Below are 24,407 nucleotides of genomic sequence, written 5' to 3'. Positions count from 1 at the left end.
TGAAAATGGGCAAAGCTATTCTTAGTTTTCCATTTATCTCTTCCTTCTGAATGTGGCTGGCAGTTGCACTGCCCTTTTGCCTCCCGTGGACTTTACCCTGTTGCATGCACACTCGGCTGCTCGTAACACAGCCCAAATTAGGAATAAAATCTTCGGCTTTAGAAATAAGGCTATAATGAAAACCCAGAAAAATATTCAGAGTTGTTCTATTTTTCAACTCTGCAGAACAGAACATGCAACAAAGAATTTAGTTTTTATTTAATTTTTTGATTGCACATGATCTCCTTTTCATGTGGTACTTCCAGCCACTATGAGCCTTCTGGGCAGAGGTAGGTTAGGCACACTGATATCTACCCCTACTCCTCCCAAAAGAGACAATTATTTGTAAAATATCATACTTGCATGTCTTAAACACAGCCAAAATACAGTAACTCCATTAAGATGGATAAGTGTTCACTTATCATACATATTCATAATAGGAAAAAGAACCAAGTAGAGCTGGCAAAAAATGTTTTGTAAATGGTGAGGACACCAGCTTTGGTGTCGTCTCATTAGTGTACATACGACTGCTTTCAGATGGGGAGAATCCAGAAAAGAAGGAATGGGAAGGCAGGACAGAGAAAAGACTTCTTTGTGTTGGTGGCAACACACTGTTGTTTCAGCTCAACTGCATGTGAAACCCTACGTGAGAACATGACAGGATGCCTTCAGCAAACGTGGCTCCACCTGCCTCTTTCCACCTGAGGGGATGCGAATCAATGCCCTCTACTGCCCAAGGAGAGGGCTCTCGGGCTATACAGGCACCGTTGTCCTTTATTAATACATGAACTGGCGAAGGGAGCACAGACTGAGACTGCTCTGTCACCACAAGCCCTTCAGCATTTTAAGTAAAAGAGGAAGATTACACCCCAAATACTTCACCTGTGAGCGAGTGATGCTTCTGCCATTCCAAGACACTCAGTAGAGAAATGCTCTTGATTCCAAGTTCGCCCACCCCAAGGATGCAGAGCCATATCATGGAAAAGTAAGGCTGATACCAGATGGGTCTCCTCAACGATTCAATTTTCCTCTCCAGCTCCTGGTTAGACTTGAGCCTATTCACCAAACCTCAGACTTCTGTCAGAGCTGCATCTTTGCCGCTACCAAGTGAAGCGTTTCACTTTGGCAACAGGATCATTTCTTTAGGAACGATACTGATTCTAGAACACATTCACTGGGATCCAGGAAAAAAAAATAGACTGTTTTTACTCAATTCTTTAATCGTAGGGATGAATCATTTTCATATCGGTTTACAACACTGCCTTAAAAGAAAAATATTCCTTTAACATCACAGCATGGACTTCTTTCTTCTTTACCCACTTGATGGAAAGCCTGTCATGATGTGAAGCCTATAGAGTTTGCCTAACAATAAATAGCATAGTGTAGGGTATTTCACTGCTTGTAAAAGAGGCATAAGAAAAGACACATGGGAATTTGTCAAGTATATACGCAAACCAACAAGAGGAAGTATCCCAATAATTATACTCATTAACCAAAATTTGAATGCCCTTAAGCTTCCCCAGGCCTTTCTCATGAAGAGGTGAACATTGTACCCACTTGGCTGAAATACGGAATTTTCTGCCTGGGGTTGTAGCAGTAGCTGCAGTTGCAGACCACTCTGTCAAAAGTTTTAACAAAAAAGCCCGTTTTAGAGGTGTGTCATTCTCACCTAATTCTACTCAGCACACCATATATAATGCAAAGGTCAGAAAACAGCTTTTGTTGAATATTTTTTTAAAAAAGTTTTCATGGTTGTAAAATACTACACTTTTTCCCTTTCAGAAGGGCTGTGTCTTTTGGTGTGCCAGATGCCGGTTGCCATCAGCTGAGGGACGCTACTAGTGCTGACACTCGAAAGGAAAAGAGCTTGCCACGGTTCAAGTATCAGCATCAGCAGTTTTGGTTTCGCTGTTATAAGAGAAGAAAGACAGAGTGTGTGATACCAAAGGGGCCAGTGGTTTGCGAAACTATCTGCTTACATGACTGGGACAAGTAGTTCCACTGCTGTGCCTGCTCACCCACCGGGATACTCGGGTGCTCTTGTGTTCACGAGGGATGGGAACCACTTGAGCCACTGGTCTGGCTGAGCGTAGTGTCACAGAGGCTTCAGAGGGATGCCAGCTGGGAGAGTACAGAGGACAACTATTTATTTTGATTTAAACTTTCAGAAGAGAATTACAGACCGTTGAATACATACCTCTGAAGGTCTTTGCACAGACTTCTGAGCGTGCTGCTTCTCCTACAGAGTTCAGAGCCTAGGACTGAGCAAGACTTTCCCTGCAATTACACCTCTCATTGCCAAACTGATGACAAAAATTGCAGAGATTTTGGTCGCTAGCAGGTATATGTAGCGGATGCAGCACTGCAGCTAAACACGGCGAGCTTCTTAAAAGCCTAAAGGTGGCACAGATGAGCAAAACAGACATTTATTATAATTGCCAAAAATTCATGAGTTACATCCTTGCCCTCTTCTGACTGATGGAATAATAATGTAAGAATCTAATAAATTAGAAAACAAAAAAACCCCACCAGCCTTTGCAAGGCTTCCAAAGCAGAAAGCTGACAAAAACCATACAGACATCTCACATGACTGACTTCAATCCTTTATGTTGACAGTCCATTTATTCCTTTTTCCATTGCCACAAAATTTACACACGTACAGCTTACTCAGCAGCAAATCTCTCAGGTGCATTGAATGAGCAGATGCCTGCAGGTTTGCTCTCCTTGGCATGACATACATGATAAATTACATTTAAATTTAGAATTGGCGAGTACAAATCCTATGGCTCAGTTTCAAACACGCTAGGATGTAAAATCAAACAACTTGGCACCAAGTTTAAAAATACATACAGCATATCTAGGAACTAATACTGTATGCACTGAACAACTTGAAGACATCTGTACCATTTACGATTATAACTTGATCAGCCTAGGTGCTACCACTGTACCAGCTTACCTAAAAAGCGAGCCAAGAGTGCAGTGCCTTGTAAAGTGGAACAGTGGACAGTAGCAAATCATTAAAATACATAAGGAAGTCATCATTTGAAAGCAGTTTATTTGCATTTATTTTTATGATTGTTCAAAGTGTGAAGGTGTTACTCCATGCTATTATTGATGGGAATGTAAAATGCATACATGGTTTCAAATGGATAGAAGACTAGGAAGAACAAAAGAAAAAGCGTACTACACCTAGGAAACTGGTTGATAAGGAGCAACTCTAACCTTGAGAGTATTTTGCCCAGTCTTTCTCTGTTGGAAGGTGCCTTCCATGAAGGATCCTCCCAGGAATGAGGCTTAAGGGTAAGTAAGTGTGTATACATAGAAACTGAATACTGTGCTAAGCACCTTCCTTCTTCCTCAGATTAACAAGGCAAAAAACTTCAGCCCACGTGCATTTTTTATGCTCTATTTATTTTAAAAGGTAAAAGGTTTATGAGGTTGATTTGAGGGAGTTCTTGGCATGAACAAATGTTTCACAAGCTCTAGCGCTATGAAACTATCCAGTTACATCACATACCAATAGATTAAACTACTTCTGGTCAGTTATATTGTAGCTATATATTTTAAGTGGCAATTGTGTGAATAACAAGCATTCCACTGCTTTTGCCTGGATAAATGCACTTGATGTTATGAGATGTTACACATTCTCCAAAGCCTACAGGACAGATATAGAAATGGCTTGTTTTGGGGAAGGAAGAGTAGGTAAATCAAATGCATTTTAAAAAGCGTAATACTGTTTTTAAATCTCTGTCGGCTTCTGTAGAATACCTGGACTTATGTACACAAATGCCCTTCTAAATAGACATAGTCAGAAGGTAATAATTTGGCTTAATATTACTCCCTAACTAGACAGAAGAGAGAGGCAGCTGAAGACTGAGACACTGACATCTACTGGCTGCCATGCAAGATCTAACATTTACAAATACTGCTTAGGGTAAAAAGACTACTAATATAAATCACTCATGAGGCATTTGTAACTTGCCTGCTAATATTCTTATTAACAGAAAATTTGCTATTTTTTTCAAATTTGTCCTAACCCTGCTTTTTAAACATCATGCACAACTGAAATTCTCTCAAGCGGAAGAATGAAGGTAACCTTTCTGTACGCAGCACGTACATGTGTTCCTGTAGGCTGCATTGACACAAATGAAAGCTGACTGCTTATATGAAACTCTAAATATTAGAGTTTAAGAGAATATTGTAAGCTTAAACCCTCACAATTACAAAATAAAATAGTATGCTGTCATGCAATACTTAAAATAATTTGATGTGATCCAGATATAAATTATATAACTTAATGCACTATTTTCTCCAAAATTCTTGCATCTATTCAGCTCTGATTACAGAAAATATTATTGATCATAGCTGTACATACTCTTTAGCAACTCTTTGTTTTAACAAACTTTTACAGTGACTATGACAAACTCATTTTGATGAGGTAGCATTTAAGAGAGCCCTGTGTGAAGATGTGTTGAGTAGTTTCTGGTAAAACTTTTCTGTGCTTAGGCATTGGAAGACACTGTTGAGAAAGAGGAGACTGACCTCTGTACACTTTATAATCGATAGCTAGTGAAAGGGGAGAAACAAATGACTGAACAAATTCAGATTTGGTGAAAACTAGTCCAATTCCACTAGCCTTGAGATCAATGATACTGCATTAATTTACTCTTTTTTTTTTTTTTTTTCCCTTAAATAAACGTTACTGAATGCACAATACATCCAGAGGCATGAATGCTTATCATCATTAATGTAAAGTCTCCTTACCCCTAACTATTTCTTCAAAGTGGAAGCCAACTACTTAAGTCTTTGGGCTTATTCACATTTATTTTCTGTAAGAAGTGCCAGGAATTGCATTTATAACTATGTTGCATTTAGCTAGAACTTATGATACGTTTCAGGCTACAAATGAAACTAAAAGTTATATTCCACCAGTTCATTATTTAAAATAAAGTAAATAAAACACATAATTGAAGACTAACTGAATTATGATAATCAAACATGAATTATAAAAGCATCTTTGGTTGTTTAATGTCTAATTTAAAATGGTTAATAAAAAAGCTGGAGTTGCAACATAGCATAGAGCAGCAGCCCTTCCTCAGCAATGCTACTTGTTACATGTCCAAGCACTTCAAGAAGAATAATGAGGAAGTTAATCTCACTGGGAAAAAACAAAAGGCTGGATGTAATCGATCTATATATCTAGGACTTAACAATACAAATTTAAAATTTTGGCAAGAAGTAAAAAAAGCATAAGTGTTTTTTTTTTGTTTTGTTACAATTCTATATTAGGACAGATCCACGGAACTAACTTTTATAAAAATACAACATACTGCATAAATTTTATTTAGGGATTTAATTTATATACCACAAATACTGCTTTCAATATAAGTACAATATAGTACAGTTTTATTTATGTAACTGCTGGTGTTCACTTTGGATCACGAACTGAATTGCATGCTGTGCTGTCAAAACTGTAATAAAATGGCCTGTAGTTAAACTTCTCCAGAGTATAAAATCATGCAAAATCTACATCCTATATGATACAACCAGTACAATAATTGAAGCCAATAGCCTACAAACATCCGGGACTATCTTCTGTGTTTGTCCTTGAAGTGTCCACAAGTCAGCCATCACTTTCGTTAGGCAGAAAGGAAGAATTTCAGTTTTGTCTGCAGAATGTCATCATGACCACTGAAACCAGCAACAATGTGCACAGTTATCAGTCAACAAATCTTCATTACCTAATGCAGTTCAGAGTGCACGTTTAGTCCATATTGACAAGTGGGGGGTTAGGAAGTTTTACGTTTTCCTCCTGTGACTACTGGTCGTGCATATTCCACAAAATCATCTATAAGAACAGGCCACGCTCCTAAAGAGAAGTCAAGCAATTCAGAAATTAATGTATCATTATTAGCAACAAATCGGTGTAGTCTCTAAATACAAAGGATCAGAAGCTCACTTAGACATTTCTGGCCTAGTCTGCCTTTGACATGCATGACATGATAAACACTTGAAAAAAAGCACCTAACTAATAAATTAAACATTTGAATCTCTTCTTGCAGCAATAGTTCTTAGTACAAACAAAATGTATTCAAAGCATAATCCACGCTACAAAGTTTATAAACATTAGTTGATAGCAAAACCCATGGCATTCCTATTAGACCCATTCGTAACTTAGGAAATATTTCTGTACACAGTCATTCCAAAATAGGATTTGCAGGATTAGTAACAGAGTGTAAATTGCTTTTAGGTTAGTAAAAAACCCCTCATGTAGACATTCTTGCAAGTAGAAAAATGATATATTTCCTTGCAGTTAGCAGCACTTTTGTACATTTTCACTGAGACCCTTGGAGCATAACAGGTTCAAATAACATGTGCGATACCATGGTGTGACGGTATCTTTACTTCTATTTACATATTACAGCAAACTAGTTAACCTTCTTATCACTACTGTTTTGGCAACAAGTATGACACTATATTTGCAGCTAAACCTCTAAGGGTAAACAAATTAAGACAGAAGGTAGCAGCATGTTCTTTTGCTCGTTTATAGCAATATTTTAATTCTGCTGTACCAATTTTTGAACATATTCAAGTACTTCTTACCTTCTTCATCATAGTTGGACATATCATCTGCAATCATATTTCCAAAGTCTAACAAAAGATTCCAAGTATCTTTTGGAATTGATCTTTTATGATGTTCCTATAAAGGAGGAAAAATGGTACTGTTCAATCCAAACTATCTTCAAATTCCACAGTAGTATTTTATATTGATGTATACAGAAATATACATTCTACAAGTATTTCTTCTTCTTCTCTTTTTTTTTTTGTAAATAAAGCTCAGAGCTTCCAAAGAAAGCTACAAAATAAATTGCAACTAAAGAAGGAGAAAAAGTGTAAGATGTCTTTGATAGTTGTTTATTTCTTCCATTCTGCGTTTAGGGTATGTGTTCCTAACTTGTTATGGAAAAGAATAAACCAAATGCACTTGATACTTCTACGTAATGGCATCCATTCCAGATTCTAAAACTGTGCAGCCATGGGTTAGCATCCTGCCACTTCAACTTGAGCCCTTTTTTCCTTATCCCTTTGTACTTAACGGTTACCCAGTCTCTCTTTCAACCTGTCGGTTATAGTTGCACCTACACTCTTCTCACATACTCCCAGACAGCCTTCTGGATCCATTACCTCAGCCTCTCTTCAGCTCTTCTCTCCTTCACCATAATGCACTACCTGCATTTGCTCCAATTCTGTCCAGTCTCCTTTTTCCCAGTCTGTCTTATTCTCCACTACCACCTCTTTGTCTGATTTCAAGTATACTCTTTCTGCATCACCCCATTCACAAGTACTAGTTGCCACCCTGGCCAGTTTGAGCAACACTCCAAAAAGCTTCAGTCCCAGTCAGCTTTCTCGCAGCTTTTAAAGTTAGCACTCCCAAGAAGAGAGAGTGTGTGGGGAAACACAACTACTAAGCAGTTGTGAGCTGTAGGATCAAGTCGGACCATTCACATCTCCCTTCATCTGTTGGTACAGCTATGTTACCTGAAGATAGCAGGGGTGATTAATAGGGAACTAAATTTCAACACCTAGTTCTGGTTTGCAGCAAAAAGTTGCAACTGCATGAAAAGACTTGATTGGTGAAGGGTTGGGGTTTTTTGTGTTTGTGTTTTTGGTTTTGTGTTGTGGGGTGGGGTTTTTTTTTGTTGGATTGGTTGGGGTTTTTTTAAGCAGTAATACTCTAAAGTATTGAGAAGAACAAACTGCATTTCAAAAATCAGGAACTCGATCAAAATGAGGTTGATGTCCAACACAACAGCAAACGTCCTCTCACTCAAGCCAAATGTCATTCTTGACTGCAAAAAATATGACAAGCAAACATACCTTCTAGAAAAGGTTCCTTAAAACAAACAAAACACAAACAAAAAAAAATCCCCATCCCAAAGAGTCCTAAGTTGCTTCTTTCTTAGGTTGAATTTTTAAAATCTAAATGCTTCTTCTAAAGTAAACATTCAGGTTAAATATTTGTAGCAAAGTAAGACACTTTATACCAGATGATCTAGATTATTGCTTGAAGTAGAGATCTGCAGAACTGTCTGTTGTAACAAACTTGATCACATAGCCAAGTGGGAAAAAAATGTTAGGACTTTTCTTCAGTTACATCTATAGATCTGAATTTGGATGTGTTAAGTGTATTAAAGCAGTTAAAATGTGAAATGTTTTCACAAGTTCTCTTGATGAAACTGGTACATTATTCAGTGAATAAAATAAATATACTGTCCAAAAACTTAGAAAAAACTTCAGAAAATATTGCAAAAAGTATACACTTTCCCTATTAAGCATTGGTGATTATGAGACAAAATGCAAAAAGGCTTCTTAATTCTCCTGAACTACAGATAAAAAGATAAATTGAAAAAAAAAAATCAAGATAAATTATACATTACGTAACACTATATCAGGTATTTTTACATAGAAATGCAAATGTAGAAACACGGATGAATGAATCAGGTCTTCAATAAGAATATTTCGCGATTTCTAAAGTTTAATTTATGCATCTTTACTCCACTGCCCACAGAATTGCACTGGTAATAGAAAACTGTCAAGATCAGTTCACAACTATTATCCAAAAAATGAGTCAAAATAATTACTCAGACAAGAACCGTCACTTAAAAAGAAAAGTCTCTCAGGTTAAATTAGTCATAACAGAATTGACATTTAAAAAAGACTGAGTTTATGCATTAATACCACAAAAGGCAGAGCATGATAAAGTACGTGGTTGACAATAATCACAGCTGTCTTGAGAATAAAGACAACATAGGTTCAATCTACAATCATGGCTTCATTTCATGCAGAAGCTTTCATAAGTAGGAGGATACAAAATCAAGGAAGCAGAATGCTCTATTGCTTTGCTACATCTTTTTGCATTCTTCTCAATTAGAAAATTATATAGAGAGGATTTAATTTGGCTTGATTTAAGACTATTTTATATCAGTTTTCAAAAAGGAAAAAGTTCAAAGGAAGTATTCAGACATCCTGTCTTTTTCTTTATTAGAAGCACACAGCCTACGCAGCCTACAAACCAGACTACTGTGGACTAAGACAGTCAGGAAGGAATACGGTACGTACTTACCAACAAAAATTTATTCCAAAGATCTAGAAATTTAAATCTTCCTGACAAGACTAAATTCCAATATGCAATTGCCATTTCTAGATCTGCAAGAGACAGAGCAACACATAAATATTACAGCATATTATATGCAATAAAACTCTTATGGTTAAACAATTAATGCTACATCCAGTATATTATGATACAAATGAATAACATTCTTTTAAAATCACTATGAAAATTATAAGGAACTGTTTTCTACTCTCACTGACCCAAAAGGCAGAAGACAAGCAGTAATGGTATAAATTGCATATTGAACACCTCAGTCATAGGGACTAAAATCTTTTTGTCACCATCCAGCAGTACCGGACTAAAGCTACTTTCAATCTACAGAAATAGAACAAAATAGTTATCAATAACTCTATCAAAAAAAAAAAAAAAAAAAAGATATACGCACAAACACAGCAAATACTGATAGAAACCCAAACATTTAAGTCTGCAGGTGCCAATTCCTGTTTTTGCATTTAGGCACACTTGACTTTCAAGGGAATTTAAGGACACAAGGGGATTAAAAAAAAAAAAAAAAATTGTCTGGGGCATGATAATTCTACAGCACCCCTTACAGCAATAATTCTCTTCTTGTGCAATCATTTAGCAGACAAAAACCTAAACCCAATACTGAAAATCTAAGTCCAAGAAAGCAGCCCTTATTCTGCACCATGACCATTGCTCCGAGAGCAGAGCTCAGCTCATGCGTGCCAACAGGAGTACGCAGCACTGCCACACATTCAAGCGGAAAAGTAGGAGCAATATTAGATGCAGCATAAGGGTAGAAAGGATGTTTTCTTGAAGGCCTGTTTTCATTTTCAGCAACTCACAATACCTAATGGCTTCTGTGCTTGGTCCCGCAGATAACAGCACTAAACATATGCATACTGCTGTGCAACCACAAAATAAAGCACAGCCTTTCTTAAACTACAAAAGTTTGTAGTCAGTTTGTGCTTTCAGTGTAAAGTAAGTATAAATAAAATATGAAACTTAATGGTAAGTATTGTCATAGCAGATAAGATGGAAGCTTGACCTCCACATACAAGAAAGGAGCATGGTATTTGACATTGTACATATCACGTTACAAACCAAAGGACACTCTGCCACCTGAAATCAGGTTTCAAGTCTGAAAGAAATGTTCCAGATTTTAAGATCGCCAGTTCCCTAGAGTCTGTATCATAGAGGGCTACGGCCCAGACAAAGTGCAGTAGTTAAGATGTAGAGAAATGCAGTATGCCTGTACCTAGCTATAGAGAGGCAGGGCTACCTGTGTTTGTTCTACTATGATCAGAGTGCTTTTCAGTACAGAACTTGCTTTATGCCCTAATAAACTTCTTGCAGTTCTTCCTGTCTTTGCCACCATGCTCACTTTTCACAGAAATTAAGCAGAAGAGAATAGTTAATAGCATTTACTTGCTGTTTAGATATGCAGAGTAATTATTTATATCTGTTATCCCAAATGAAAAGCAAAAGAAATGGGAAGGGAGAAACTTGAATAATCTTAAGGGTTTCTAAACTTCAGGGTGAAGTGACTGGCTTTGATCCCATTCACTCAGGCTTCATTATGAAGACTCAACCTTTCCAAGCCAACCTTGCAAACCTATCACATGACAACATTTAGCAAAACTCACTTTGAAGAAAAAACACTTTAATAGCACAAGAGTTTTTATATTTCTTATGAAATATTCCCTGGAAAAAGGAAGAAGCTACAGGCAAGGAAACAAAGATGGTTAAAGGTGCCACAAAGAAGTTAAAAGGGAAAGAAGAGGCCACACTTCCTTGGCTTATTTGGGTATGTGTCAAATTCAGTGTTATGTTAAGGTGAACTTGAGTATTGCAAAATTGTATTTAACACAATGCATGTGAAATACTACCTTAATTAATTTGGTACTTGAGGGATACATTACATGTGTGTACAAATCTATTCTCCTGCACAAAGATATAGGAATTATTTGCTATAATGTACAACAAAAGCATATCCTGCTGAGGATGTTGCTCTGTAGTGGCTGAAACCGGTCCATGCTGGAGCTGCTCTCCCCATTAAGCACACGGAGGGAAGTCCTGATCTTGGTTAAAATTAACTCAAAGGAAAAAGGAAAAAAAAAAAAGTAAATCTTCCTCATCAGGTTCACTGCAATCACACAAACTCATGAACTAACACAAGACATATTTGAACAAAAGGACTAGATGGGACTACCACTTTTGGTAGTGGTGCCAGTTTATGCAATCTTAAAGTATTTGAGAAAACTAGGCCTTCAGGTGTGCTACATTCTCAGGGGATATGGCTACACTTGTGTTTGAAGACAATTCCCTACCTAGGTTGAAAAAACTTAGCACTGGAGGACAGAAAAGAGGATTTTTCTGCTTTAAAAGGAAGACCTAGTTACATCGAGTTCCAGTTCTACATAAGGATGCTGATAGTAGTATCAATAAACAGTAATGCTGTGGAGTTTGTATATCTGCTACAATTAGTGCAGCACTAAAAGGTATTTAAAAAAAAAAAAAAGGCCTTATGCCATGGGAGTTCTGCATTCCCACAGGAAGATGCTTTTGCAAGGCATGGATTTCTTAGGCAGTCTTAGGAGTACCTATTTCAATGCTGTATAAATATGAAGGCATCATTACAAATGAAATAAAATCAAACACAATTATAAAAATATGTTGGTTTTGTACCAAAAAATATGCTTCCCACATTATAGACTAATAATGCAAGTTTTATAAACAAACGGAAAGGAAAAGACAGATGCATGAATCTCTGGAAACTAATGCCTAAGAGAGGACCAGTTTAGAAGAGACTTCATTGCAAACATCCATGTTCACATCCAAAACATAAAATTGCTAAACGGTTAATGTTTAAAGAACATCATAAAAATACCACATTATATACTGTATATTATACAATGGTTTGAGCTTTCCTTTCACCCCAAAATATTTTCAGTGTCAATATCTAGAGAGTGTTGTATGTCATGCAGCCCCTTCCATATAATGGCTTTATAGTCCAAAGTTTTTGCATACACTGAAACAAAGCTTCAATGTCTAGATATTCAGCTTTCTGGATATCTAGTCTAGTTGTGGCTACATACAGCATCTATAAAGCTTTCTGTAGTAAAACCTTAAGAACTGAGTCACCTAAAAATGATACCAATTACCATTATAAAATTATTAAAACTAAAACTACTAAAAAAATTTTAAAAATATATACAATATCTAAGTAAAACAAGTTCAAGAAGGAGGAAAAGGTTAGTAAAATTATTTTAACCATTATTTTGCTAAATAACATTTATTATAGTAAATATCTTTTAGTACGTTTTAAAAGGAGTTCTTTACACTTTTGAATTAAACAATCAGAAGTAAAGCATTTTGCATGTAGTATGATCTATTCTGAAACATTAAAGCCTCATTCTAAAATTGTTTTTAAAAAACCCTCAGCCTCTTCTACACTGATTGAACAGAAAGCTTGAAGTGATAACAAATTAGCACAATTAATGCAGAAGGAGAAATATGTTATCAGTTAGACAGCCTGTATCTACTTTCAAGATTTGATCAAATGCTTATCTTGTTAACAAAAAAAAAAATCATTATTAGATTCTTGCATGAATAATAATAAGAAAAAAATCAAATTAAGGTCCTCATCCCTTTGCTATGATTTTGGACAAGGACAACGAAGTCACTGCACACAAGTAATCAAGGAAGTGAGAAAACAAAGATAAATCAACAGATAGCAAGGAATTGGCTGGAGAGTAGGATTTATGAGGAACATGAAGTGAAGTTCATTTAGACCCGCTGTGCTAAAACAGCACTCTGGGACTGCAGCACTCACTTGTCATCCTCTGCCAAATAGAGCTTTCCAGCTCTCAGACTGCCCTACCAACAGAGCTGTTCGTGCAGTCATGTTTGAAGCTGTCAGAATATTAAAACTAATTCACCTAAATTACTGATATAACTTAAAAGAAAAAAAAGGCTAAAGCCATTACATTGGAATCCTAATGACATTTTCAAATCTTTAAGTTATTTATAAGAATACTATAATATTAGCCACTGTTGCCCTCATAATCCCTAGTTAGCGTATTTACTAGGTTCTGTACATTATGGTGGTAGAGTCTACCATGTTTTAGAGCTTGGAAACAAATAATTTATTTTAATTTCATCTTTTGAGATTAACTGATTGTCCCAGTATTGCCTTTTTCTTCCTTTATTGATGTTTAATCTTATCAATATTGTAAAGCTTTGCTACTTTATATGTCATCTCTATGAGAAACTTTGGGCAGCTTATTATAAGTGTCAGTGCTCACCAATGAGTTTTATTCAAAGAGTACTCTCTCAAACTATATGGGCAGCATTTTTTTTTTCCCTCAAAATAACAGGATGCATCAGCTTTACCCAGTCCCTCTACAGACACAAACCAAGAAGTCAGTAAAGAATGTAACAAAGCTTGTAGGAGGAAAAAGTTACTTTTATTAGACCAGTTAATAAAGGGGGGGGAGAGCAAAACACACACGTTTTGGAAATGAAAATTTCAGAGCCAAGAGCCCCTTTGTTTGAGGCTTTCTCTCCCCAGTGCTTTAACCAAAACTTACTCTGTAGCTTTGAAAACAACAGAGTAGCCAACATAGTCTCCTGTTCCCAACACAGCATAAAAAAATTAATCTGGACAGGTGCAAAACACAGAAATCTATTTTATCATTCAATCACCTTGTAAAAATATACGTAGCCTCTGTAACAGACTGAACTTCAGATGTTTTCTTTATAGTCCTATAATTTGCCCTGAAGTATCATTTGGTTGATATTCTTTGATGTCTGTCTGCTTGTTTTCTCACTGTGATCATAAGCAAATATACTTCTGTAAAGCTAAAATAAAAACTACATTGCACAAAATTATTTTGTTTCAATAAAATTCCTGGACACTGTTCTGAAACTGGTGCAGATGTGGGAACAGGGGAAACTGGTGTCAATCTATCTCAACAATTGCACTATCCCACTACCTGACCAACAAACATCAAATGCATACTTGCAAGATTCAGTGAGTTACTTGATTCCTTGTTTCCTCATCTCTGAATGATTTTAAGAGTCTTCTTTGGTCTCCAAATTACTAAGAACATGGACACAAGAATTAGTTTCTTTCCTAATCAGAATGCTTTCTTCTTCTACAAACAAATAAAATCCACATAGCAAAACAACAAGAAGATACCATCAGGATTCAACCTAAAAATGCTTCACCAAGTTGCCAAAAGTTTAGAGCAAAACAGCCCTTATCTGCAATTGGGAGCTCCCCCACAGAAGGAAGAGAGAAGGGGAAAAACAGTTAAGGGGCATGATACAAATACTGGAAGTGGTTAAACTCAGGATCCAGCTGAGTTGGATCCATTCATCCCTGCAACACTGTAAGCAAAGAGCTTCCCAGTGCTCTACATTAGGGGACATACAATGCACAGTGTCAGAGTTAAGTCCCTGTGGTGGACAGGGAAGAGTGGTGAAGCACAGCATGTGGATTTCAGAAGAGCTCTGCAGGAATCCGGTAGAGTCTGACTGTGCTTATTAACTATCTCAGCATCTGCCATGCTGAAGCAGGCTGATTCCACGCAGAACCTTTCATGTTTATTATCTTGAGCATCAACAGCACAAAAGCAGATAAACTGCTTCTGAATGAGCTAGGCTTACAAGAAGATAGCTATCTAAACGTCAATTTGAGTGCAGCCTAATGAACCTGATTGTAGCCAGTTTCAAAATCCTTCCATCTCTGCAAATCTCTCCATGTACAATTCAGATAAACTACAACAGATGACTTAAAGTTGACTGGATATACACTTCCCAAATAAGAGCCAAACATGAGTAAAAGAATCAACGAGGCATTACTAGAACTGGCAATTATGCCACACTTTTGCTGCTACTATTGGCCTTTTTTTATCAGAGCACCCAGTTCTATACTAAGCTTCTCTTAAATTGCTGGCATTTTCAGAAAGAAAAATGTGAACAAAAATAAAGCAAGGACCATACACACAGACCAAGGCCATTGAAACACCTAAAATACAGTATCCACAGACCTCTTCCAAAGTAAACATGAAATTCATTTATTGAACTCCCTCAACTTCTTCCATCCACTCACTCCTACAAACACCCTACAAATGGATCAAATTCTTCATTGAAAGTGGAGGAAATCTTGATAACTAGTAAGGGGGGGGGAGGGAGGGGGGAACAAAAAACAAGGAAGAAAAAAAAAAAAAAGATATCCTTCCCTAATGTCTAAGTGTCTCTTCAAAGAATCTTGGGTTACTGCTATGATGAAAGCCAAAGCTGATGTTGCTTCAATTAAAAAGAGCACATTATACTCATCTGCTCATAGAAGATGCAACCTCCTTGAAGTCCACATACCGGATGCAAAGATAGTCATTCTTCTGGTCTTGAGGTAATATTTGATTCAAGTCTGAATGCCTTCCTCATGTATCATCTCTTGCTTGATCCCAGGAAACTGGCAGAGAGAAGGAAGCACAACCTTTTGAGCCAGCAAGCAGGCGAAGGGACCACAAAGGAGTGATGAAGGACCAAATCTGCTTTTTGTTTCCATGTTGAAAGTCGAAGACCATGAAAGAATACATTAGATTCCTCCACAGTGCTGAAACAAACGTAGTAAACTCCTGAGCATGAGGAATCTCCTGAATATGTCTTGTTGGGGCTCAAAGGGAGACCCATTAAGAGACTCTTAGTAAGTATCAGGTTCAAAAAACAACAACAAAAAAAACAAAACAAAAAGATGAAGGTAAGGCCTTGTTTTGAGCTTGAACAGTGTTCTCAGAAATCTGAACTGCTCTGTATACAACACGACAAAAGATCTATAATCCTATTCTTTAGCACACTTATCAACCAAGAGCTAGGATGTAAGATTTCACCCAGATTGCAGTAGAAAAAGCTAAAACTTGGGAGCAGAAGGTGAGATAAACCTCTCCAAATCTGCATCATGCAAAACTTAAAGATTTATTGTACTAAATATAGTAGTGAGAACATGAGAGAGCAGATTTAAACAGACAGAATCACAGTTATCCATAATAATTCTTTGTAAAAGTCTCCTGACAAATTAGACCTTAATAAACTGCACCTTTTAGATTATCTCAAAACATATAAAAAACACTCAGATGAAGTTTTATATATCTAAATATTATGCCTGCCAGGTCCAATACGCAGCCATTGAGATGGCACTGCTGTGTTGAAACCTTGCTATCTTTTTTTCCTGAATTCTGTCCACCACTTAGAAAGTAATAGTCTTAACAGTTATAAACATCTACCTTTTTCTTAGATAATAATCAAATCTATTCAGATGTATTTGAAAGACACTTGACAATTGGGTCCTGAGTAACGTTAATTAGAACATTATTTTCTGCTTAAAGAAAATAATGAAATCATGGTAGATCTTATGCAATATGCTTTTGCCTCCTGCATCTCACTACTTACATGAGCTATCACCTATGGGGACTGGTACTACTTTTACTTCTATAAACAGCATGTGTCCAGACTGAAGCATACTACTTGACAATATTAAGCTAATAAAAGTAAATGGGAACATTCAAGTCGGATGAGACTATAGAGACAGAAGTCCTGCAGATATAAAGAGAAATAAAAATTCCCTAGTATCACCACATGAACTGTGGAAAAGAGACTCCTATAAAAGGCAGCCCTATTTCTAGGAATGAGTATCAGTGTACTGAGCTCTGCGCATATTTTGGGGAATGACAGAATAGATGTAACTTAGTTTATTGGAGAGGATTCTTCCCATCTAATTACATAAAGGCAGAATTTCTTGCATTGGTTTTGAGGAGAACTGTAGAATAAGAAGAAATTAAAGAGCAATGGAAGACAGGCTGTTCTAAAAATAAATAAAACACAAGACCACACACACACACACACACCTCCCCCCAGACCGCTTTCCTGGAGCAAAATCCACTGCATCGTGAAAACAACTGTGTCGGTTATCACCAAAATTCTTCTATCACCAAAAAAACTTCTAAGAAGGGCTTCTGTGCCTTTCCACTTCCTCCCTTACAAATGGCAGCTGGTGTAATAAAAGATACTATGCGTCCTGCTAATGTCTCCCAAAAGAGGAATGTTTGGGATACACAGAGATTTTTTTCAAGTTATGCTCCAGACAAAAAGGTTCAATGAAAACTGACAGTAATCTCAGAAACAAGTTTTAGAAATTCAGTCTGGAAGCACTGGTGCCCAAAGTGAAGCCAGACATGATGAAATTCATCTCAGTATGCTGAAGGAACCTCAAACTGCTACCTACCCTCTTTGAGACTTCATAGAGGTCAAAGAAGGTTCTAGAAGAACCTCAGTGGTGCTCTGCCAAACTGGGAGAAAGTAACTCATCCATGGGGGTCAGTCCTGTATCTAACACAGTCCAATACTTAAGTAACTCGGTAATAAAACAAAGAAAACTTTTATTAAATCTGCAACTTATACAAAGCCTGAAAAAAGTGTAGCATGGTAGAGGACAGGATTAGAATTCAAAATTATTTGGACAAACTGGAAAACCACTTGGAAGAAAATAAGAAAGATTTCATTAAAGAGAAGTGCAAAGTCATAGAGCTAGTGGGAATAATTGACTGCAGAAATACAAGGTCAGAATTAAATGGGTGCACTGCAGTTCTGCAGAAACCCAATAATATAATAGATCACAAACTGCAGACAGCATCAGTGTTATAAACATAAGCAAACTTAATAATGGGCTGTAAAGCAAGGAGCAAAATATCTAAGGTGCATGGAAGATATCTAGCTTGTTTGGGTACTACAAGACAGGAGAAAGTTACATCAATAGGATTGCAAAGGAAAAGAGTTGGAAGATACAATTCCAGTATCAGAGAGTTGGAAGATAAAAATTTATCAGGATAGCCAGTTTTTACTCAGTCTAGAGACTAAGGGAAGACGCATACATAGTTGCCAAATACGTAAAAAGTTGTTACTAACTCTAATGAAACATGTATTCTGCATATTTACTCTGGATGGGTAAGTATTGAACAGAAGAATTCAGGAACAGAGATTTAAGTTATATGTGAGAAAAAGAAAAAAAAAAAAATCTAACAATAGGTTTGAGCGAGCACGGACATGGATGTATGAGACCTGCCATCAGAAATTTAAGATTATGTTATGTGAAGGCAGTGGCTCCCAAACTTTTTCAGCCAGAGGACCACTGTCAATCAGATCTCAAATCTTGCTGATAACTACTAAAACTGAAAAGGTAAGTTCGTATATATTGCTAGCATGCCACTGAACATTTGGTTAGGAAAACATCTGCAAGGAATGGTTTTGGTAGATGTTGATCCTGTCTGGCACAAGGGAATACACTATATCTCTATCTTTTAAATTCAAAGACCACCTGACATATTAAAAAGGAACCCATGAATGACTATTTCCTGATGTTCTTCAGAGGAGATGGGGTACAAAAAATAAAGTAATAACTGCTGCTTATCACTTCTTAAAACAGCAGAAATAGATTTTAAAAAAAAAGTAATCTGAAACATTAAAATACTGACAGAGCAATGAACATGACTCATAACTAAAGCATCGCTGTTTGGAAATTTTAGAGGTATTTCAGTAATTTCTTATAGTTTCAATATGTTAAGATAATAAACATGAAAAATAATTGCATAAATGAGTCTTCTTCCACAAAATGCCTATCACAGACATTTTTCTGGTGAGCTCTATTCTCACCAGTTATTTCTGTTAAAAAAAAAAAAAGGGTGCGTTAGTACTTAGCCTGAAGGATCCAACAGAAGGACCACTTTAATTATGTCTTCTTTGATACAATCTGCTAAGAATAAGCATTTCTCATTTGTCACTGGCACTATGTCAAATTTGCTTAGTTTTCAAATAGGCGTATTGATAGGTCACGTGTGTACCTGAGAATCAAGCAACACTATTTTAGCCTGCAGATCACTCCCTTAAACAATGAGTGCAACAACTACCAGACTTGGTGATTTAAGCTCTGAGTGAAATAAGAGGAAGCATTGGATACTTCACACCCCAGAAAAATCCCATTAAAATAGTTTATAATTGAAAGTTAGGAAATAATTCCTTTGACTATTTCAACTTCATTAATTAAAACCATTCACTTTTATCCCTACTTGACATAAACTTACTGACCTCTTGGTCTCCAAGTCATAATTCAAATGTGAATGTATGGGAATAAGTAAGCAAGCACTATCATGGGAGCATGTCACCAGAAACATTTTAAGGCAAGCAGCTAGGGCAGTAGCTTGGCAGTGCCCTATACTTAGGTAGCACTGCATGTCATCCAACATGCATGTGGGGAAGAAGGGGAGGTCAACACCTTAAGATGACCTAGACAAAGCCAGGCAGAGATTTATACCAGCTCATTTGGTAACAAATCTAATTATACATTCTGTTCAACAATCTGGACTGAATTCATAAAAGCATCCTAAGCCAAGGCTCCAAACTTAGTAAGAGAGAAACAGAATTTGTACATGGATGAGATAGATTCCCACATCTCCTTGACAATAGGGCACACAGTCATTGGGACACAAATACCAAACACCTCTACATTAGTTGTGGAGAGGGAGGGAAGATGGACAGTTTCTCATTCTAGGAGAAAATACATAGTGTATACAGAGAAGAGGATGTAAAATAAAAAAGCACCTAAGCCTATATTAAATGTAGCTGAAGCAACTAGAATTCTCAGATCATACAGACACTCTTGTAAAATAACTGACTGAATTTTTTTCCTTGCTGAACACTTTTTTGCTGAAAGAGAACAAACATAACTCTTAGAATAATCGCAGCAGGAAGCAGTATGTTATAAACACCAACCTGTAAACTTACTTTTTTCCACCATCTCTCTGCTCCACTGAATGTAACAGCATTCCCTGAAAAGATTCCAACTCCATACCTATATAGGGTTAATTTTTATTTGGATAAGCTATCACTGACCTCAATCACTCAAAAATGTCATATTAGTCAAAATGCTTGCTCAGCACTCTCTTTCTACTCGACCTATAGTGATCCAAGTTCACACCAGACAGAAATATGGTGTATCTCCACTGAATAAGATATAAGCAGTGGCACCTGCTTATATTTAATATCTAGAATCATCTAAGCAAAACCAGAAAAAGTCTGATGAAAAATGTCACCAAAATACTGCCATGTAAGAACAAAACACTACTTGAAATTAAGAAACAGTATTACCAGAATTATTAAAATTCCTGAAAACTGAAATCAGCAACAGTTCCAATCAACTATTTCTACAGTTTATTTTAAGCTTGAACTTTAATTTTTGCACTTCTTACTTTCTCCCGCTAATACTTCAACTCTTAGTGCAAGAAGGCACTTGGGTGTTTTATTGCTAAAAAGTACCATTCTTGCACAACAGGGAAGACAGACTTACAAATGAAAGGGCCTCCATACCAAATAAACAGAAGTAATGGAAAACAAGTAAGTTTCCTTTTTCCTCCTCATGTCAAACAAACAGTACATTCAGTTCCGTACTCTGGGTTGGGCTGCCTTCCCTCCTCCTCTCTTTGTACAGGCTTAGGTGAAAAACTTTTGAGACGTGTTTCCCAAGTATGAGTTTCACGTTGGAACTGATCCAATTAAAACAGGAAGCCATTTGTATTATTTCTTTAGGTATCCCATAAATTCCAACCTCAGCTGTAACTGACTTACCTTTTCCACAATCTGAAAGTACTAGGCTTTTTAATGAAGAGAGGCAAGAAAATGAACAACTACTGAGGGACTTGAATTCTAACCAGCCTCACAGAACCACTACAATACTATTTCATTTTTGTGTCTGGAAAGGTGGTATGTGACCCATGAAAGAGTGACACAGGTAATGAAAAATGAAATTGCTGCAAAAGATAAAGAAAAATGGAAACTGGCTAAAAGTTGCCCATAGTTTAAAAAAGAAAAAAAAAAGACAATGAGAAAGACAAGAGAGATTCAAAATAATTCCCAAGAATGAATGTGGAACAGACACCTCTGGTTGAGAAGGTCTAGATCAATATTCTGTTCTTCCATCTCACTATTCTTCCAACAACTTTTTGAGAAAAAGTATTTATTAACATGCTTGCCAAGTAATGTAGACACAGAGTTAAAGTGGCTATGCTAAAAACAAAACAAAACAAAACAAAACAAACCAAAAAACCAAAACCCACTTCCTCTTACCCACAGCACAAAGAGAACAGTGATGATGGTACGGTGCTATTCTACACACAAAACAATTTCATTCCTTCTGGTGTCTTTCGAAAGTGGACATAAATTTCAAAGGATGTCTGATTTCATCTTGGAATTTTTTTCATCTATTCACAAGCTATAGATATTTTTTATTTGAAGAGAATAAAACATTGGCATTTAAATAATGTATCCATTTTACTCCAGCAATACAAGGCACAGATTGGGACAAAACTCAAACTTTATAAAGAATAATAATTTAATACTTTATAAACTGTATGCCTATTTCTATTCACTAGCTTTGAACCAAGTCCATAATATTCTTTTTCTAAATTTTACATAAAAACTGTGAGCTAAAACTAAAAATTCTTAGAAGAACAATAACTTTTGCCCAGAGTTTTCTCCCTCTTTTTAAACGGATATGGACATCTTGTTTCAGTTGTTCTGAACAAAATGGAAAACACAAGGAGCTCACTATCTCAGTCTTCTTAAAAAAAAAATTCTGACAGGTCTGTAAGAACTACAGGAACTTCCTTTGACAAGAGGAGAGAGAATGTCAATACTAGCAGAAAACCTCATTAGATTATCTATACCAAGGGGACATTAAAGAAGAGATTAATTGAAAGAAGATGGGAAAGTGAAGTCAGTAAAAGAAATCAACAATGAATTTACTATACAATCATCAATGAGAAAACTGTATTATTGGAAGTATTTGGAATTGACTTCACTGCCTGTAGATATTTTCTTGATTTTTTTCTACTTACCTAGACCTTTTTGTCCAGGGTTTTTAGCAAAGTTAAAAGTAAACTGATAAAAATCTTTGAACTTTGTTGCATCCTTTAGCTCTTGTTCCAGTCTTGGCAATAGAGCTTTTAGTTTTTCTGTGGTGTCACACCTGTTCAAAAGAGGTTACATTATTTGTAAATATTTAAGATTTCTTTTTACTTTTTTTTTCCTTCTCTCTTTTTTTATTTTTTAAGGTTTAGTTTCAGAGCAAAATAAAACAGTAGTTAAGATAAAAACAGAGTATCTTTCTAGATAGCATTGTTAAAAATATAAACACTGATATGTCTTTACTAAACGATTTTAAGTGGAACATTATACATAGGCATCCATTAAGTGCACAACCCAAACAGGATTCAGTGGTTTAACTTTTCTCAGTCTCTTCATGAGTTTATGAATTCAAACAATAGATGTTATTTTGTTCTTAAAGAACACATAAACCTCACTGAAATCTGCTATCCTTTCCCCTTTTATAGCTGTTTTAACACAAGGGTGTGGGGTTTTGCTTTAATCTAGATAGACATTACTTATTCCCTGCTCTACCTAAATGAAGAGCTGCATGCTACATTTACAGTTAACCTTAACATTAGAGGACTTTCCAACAAAAGGAACTGTTATTTGCAGTCATCCTCTCCCCACCATAGAACACTTGCGGATAAAACCTAGGAAAAAATGAGCCTTTGACAATAGCTTGAAGGCTGACAAACTGTTTAACAGCCTGGCACAGGTAAGCTAAGATAGAATCAAGTTACTGAGATTCTAACAGAAACACATCCCTTAACACAAGACCGGAGTATTTTCAGTGAAAGCACCTGAGCTGACAAGATGCAATTTTAAAAGAAAAAGGGTTTCCCTCATGCCAAGGAATCAAATGAATATTCAAGGTTTATAGGATATTACCAATATTTTGAATTGTACCTAGAAAGTCAAAGAGAAGGAAATAAGTTTCAAAGAGACAGCTATCACAACTAACATATTGCATTTGAAAGTTCTCAGTAGCTAAATGCGTGTATTTATTCTAAAGATTCAAGAATAATTTTATTAAAGGATGGATAGCTACAGCAAAATCCATAAAATGCAGATGTAGTTTTAACTGTCGTGCATGGTACAGATAAAAATAAGCACCTTTCTGGCCTCCAGCAGTACCTGGTGGAGAAAAGATAAAGAATTCTGCTAACAGTCTTCAACTGAGAACTTCAGTTTCATGGAGACTCGATCTAGTTAACAACAGGGACATATATCATACCTTCCATATGCATCCTAAAGATGCTATATGAAGTAAGCCTCAGGGAATTTATTTTCATTCAAATCTTCACCTTTGTTCAATGCTAAAAACCACAGACACTGCACCTCCAGCACGTAACAAAATCATTCCAAATTCTCAATAAGCACTATATCAGTGGCAAGCAGGTATGATCAGATTATGCTCCCAAGAACACAGTAATGTGTGTTGAGCAGAAAGAGATAAAAATCACAGACCTCTGTGGAACTGTATCAGAGACAGTCATGAGGACATAGGAGCAATGTGACAATAAAGTTACAAAACAAAATCCAAGCCAGAAGCCACAGGTGGTTTAGCAAAACCTTTTTAATCTGTTATATCAAATAATGTTGCAGCCTTTAATATAATAGCATGAGCATTTGATTGCTGTCCATGGCTAGAAAATCATAATTGTTCTTACAGTCTCTACCCAAAGGGACAAAATAAAGCAGTGCACTGCAGATGATATCAAAAGTTATTTCATCATAATTTCTACATACCCTTACCTAAAAAGGAAAGCTTAGAAAGAAGTCAATAACCAATGAGGTCAGTAACAACAGACTACTAGGACCTCTGCTCAAAAAACAACCACCACATTTGCGAGAAGTTGGTCTATTGTAGAAAGTTATTGATAACTTGCCATTCTAAGATCAAATGAAATTATTTAGCTACAAAAAATATGTACAAGTAATAGCTGGAGAATTACAGTTTATCTAATGCAATCTGTTTAAAAAAAATCATTTCGACACCTCTATATATTAGAAATACTGCATCTCTTCCAAGGAAAAGTTATATGCAAAGTACTTTTTTATGGTGATAAATGCTTGACTTTATTGCTAAACAGAGGCAACGAGGTTTAACTTCAAAGGCTATTATCCAGAACAGCTTCATAATCCAGGAAGGAAAAAAATTTTTATCAGTTACATCACAGCCAGACTAAATAACCTTTTCTACTATCAATACCTTCATTTTTATTTCAATTTCTTATAGATATTCTGTACAAAT

At 36.2% G+C, this 24,407-nt stretch overlaps 1 protein-coding gene across 11 annotated transcripts in view; it reads right to left on the bottom strand.

The window, feature by feature from the left end:
• Positions 1 to 3,077: 3,077 nt before the first annotated feature.
• Positions 3,078 to 24,407, bottom strand: part of DCUN1D2 (defective in cullin neddylation 1 domain containing 2) — a 28,907-nt gene continuing 7,577 nt past the window's right edge. For 6 of the 11 annotated variants that reach the window (XM_075525524.1, XM_075525550.1, XM_075525534.1 and 3 more), the window contains exons 4-7: positions 22,123 to 22,253; positions 9,164 to 9,246; positions 6,643 to 6,739; positions 3,078 to 5,908 (exon numbers count right to left, since the gene is read on the bottom strand). In XM_075525524.1, the coding sequence (XP_075381639.1) occupies positions 5,829 to 5,908; positions 6,643 to 6,739; positions 9,164 to 9,246; positions 22,123 to 22,253 (391 nt within the window). In that variant the 3' untranslated portion in view covers positions 3,078 to 5,828. The other 5 variants (XR_012778836.1, XR_012778838.1, XR_012778835.1 and 2 more) reach the window with 5 other exon arrangements.

Source organism: Mycteria americana, chromosome 1 (assembly GCF_035582795.1).
Source record: "Mycteria americana isolate JAX WOST 10 ecotype Jacksonville Zoo and Gardens chromosome 1, USCA_MyAme_1.0, whole genome shotgun sequence".
NCBI classification, from domain to species: Eukaryota; Metazoa; Chordata; class Aves; order Ciconiiformes; family Ciconiidae; genus Mycteria; species Mycteria americana.
Note: the sequence above shows the minus strand (reverse complement) of the source record. Positions and strands in the feature narration are given on the sequence as shown.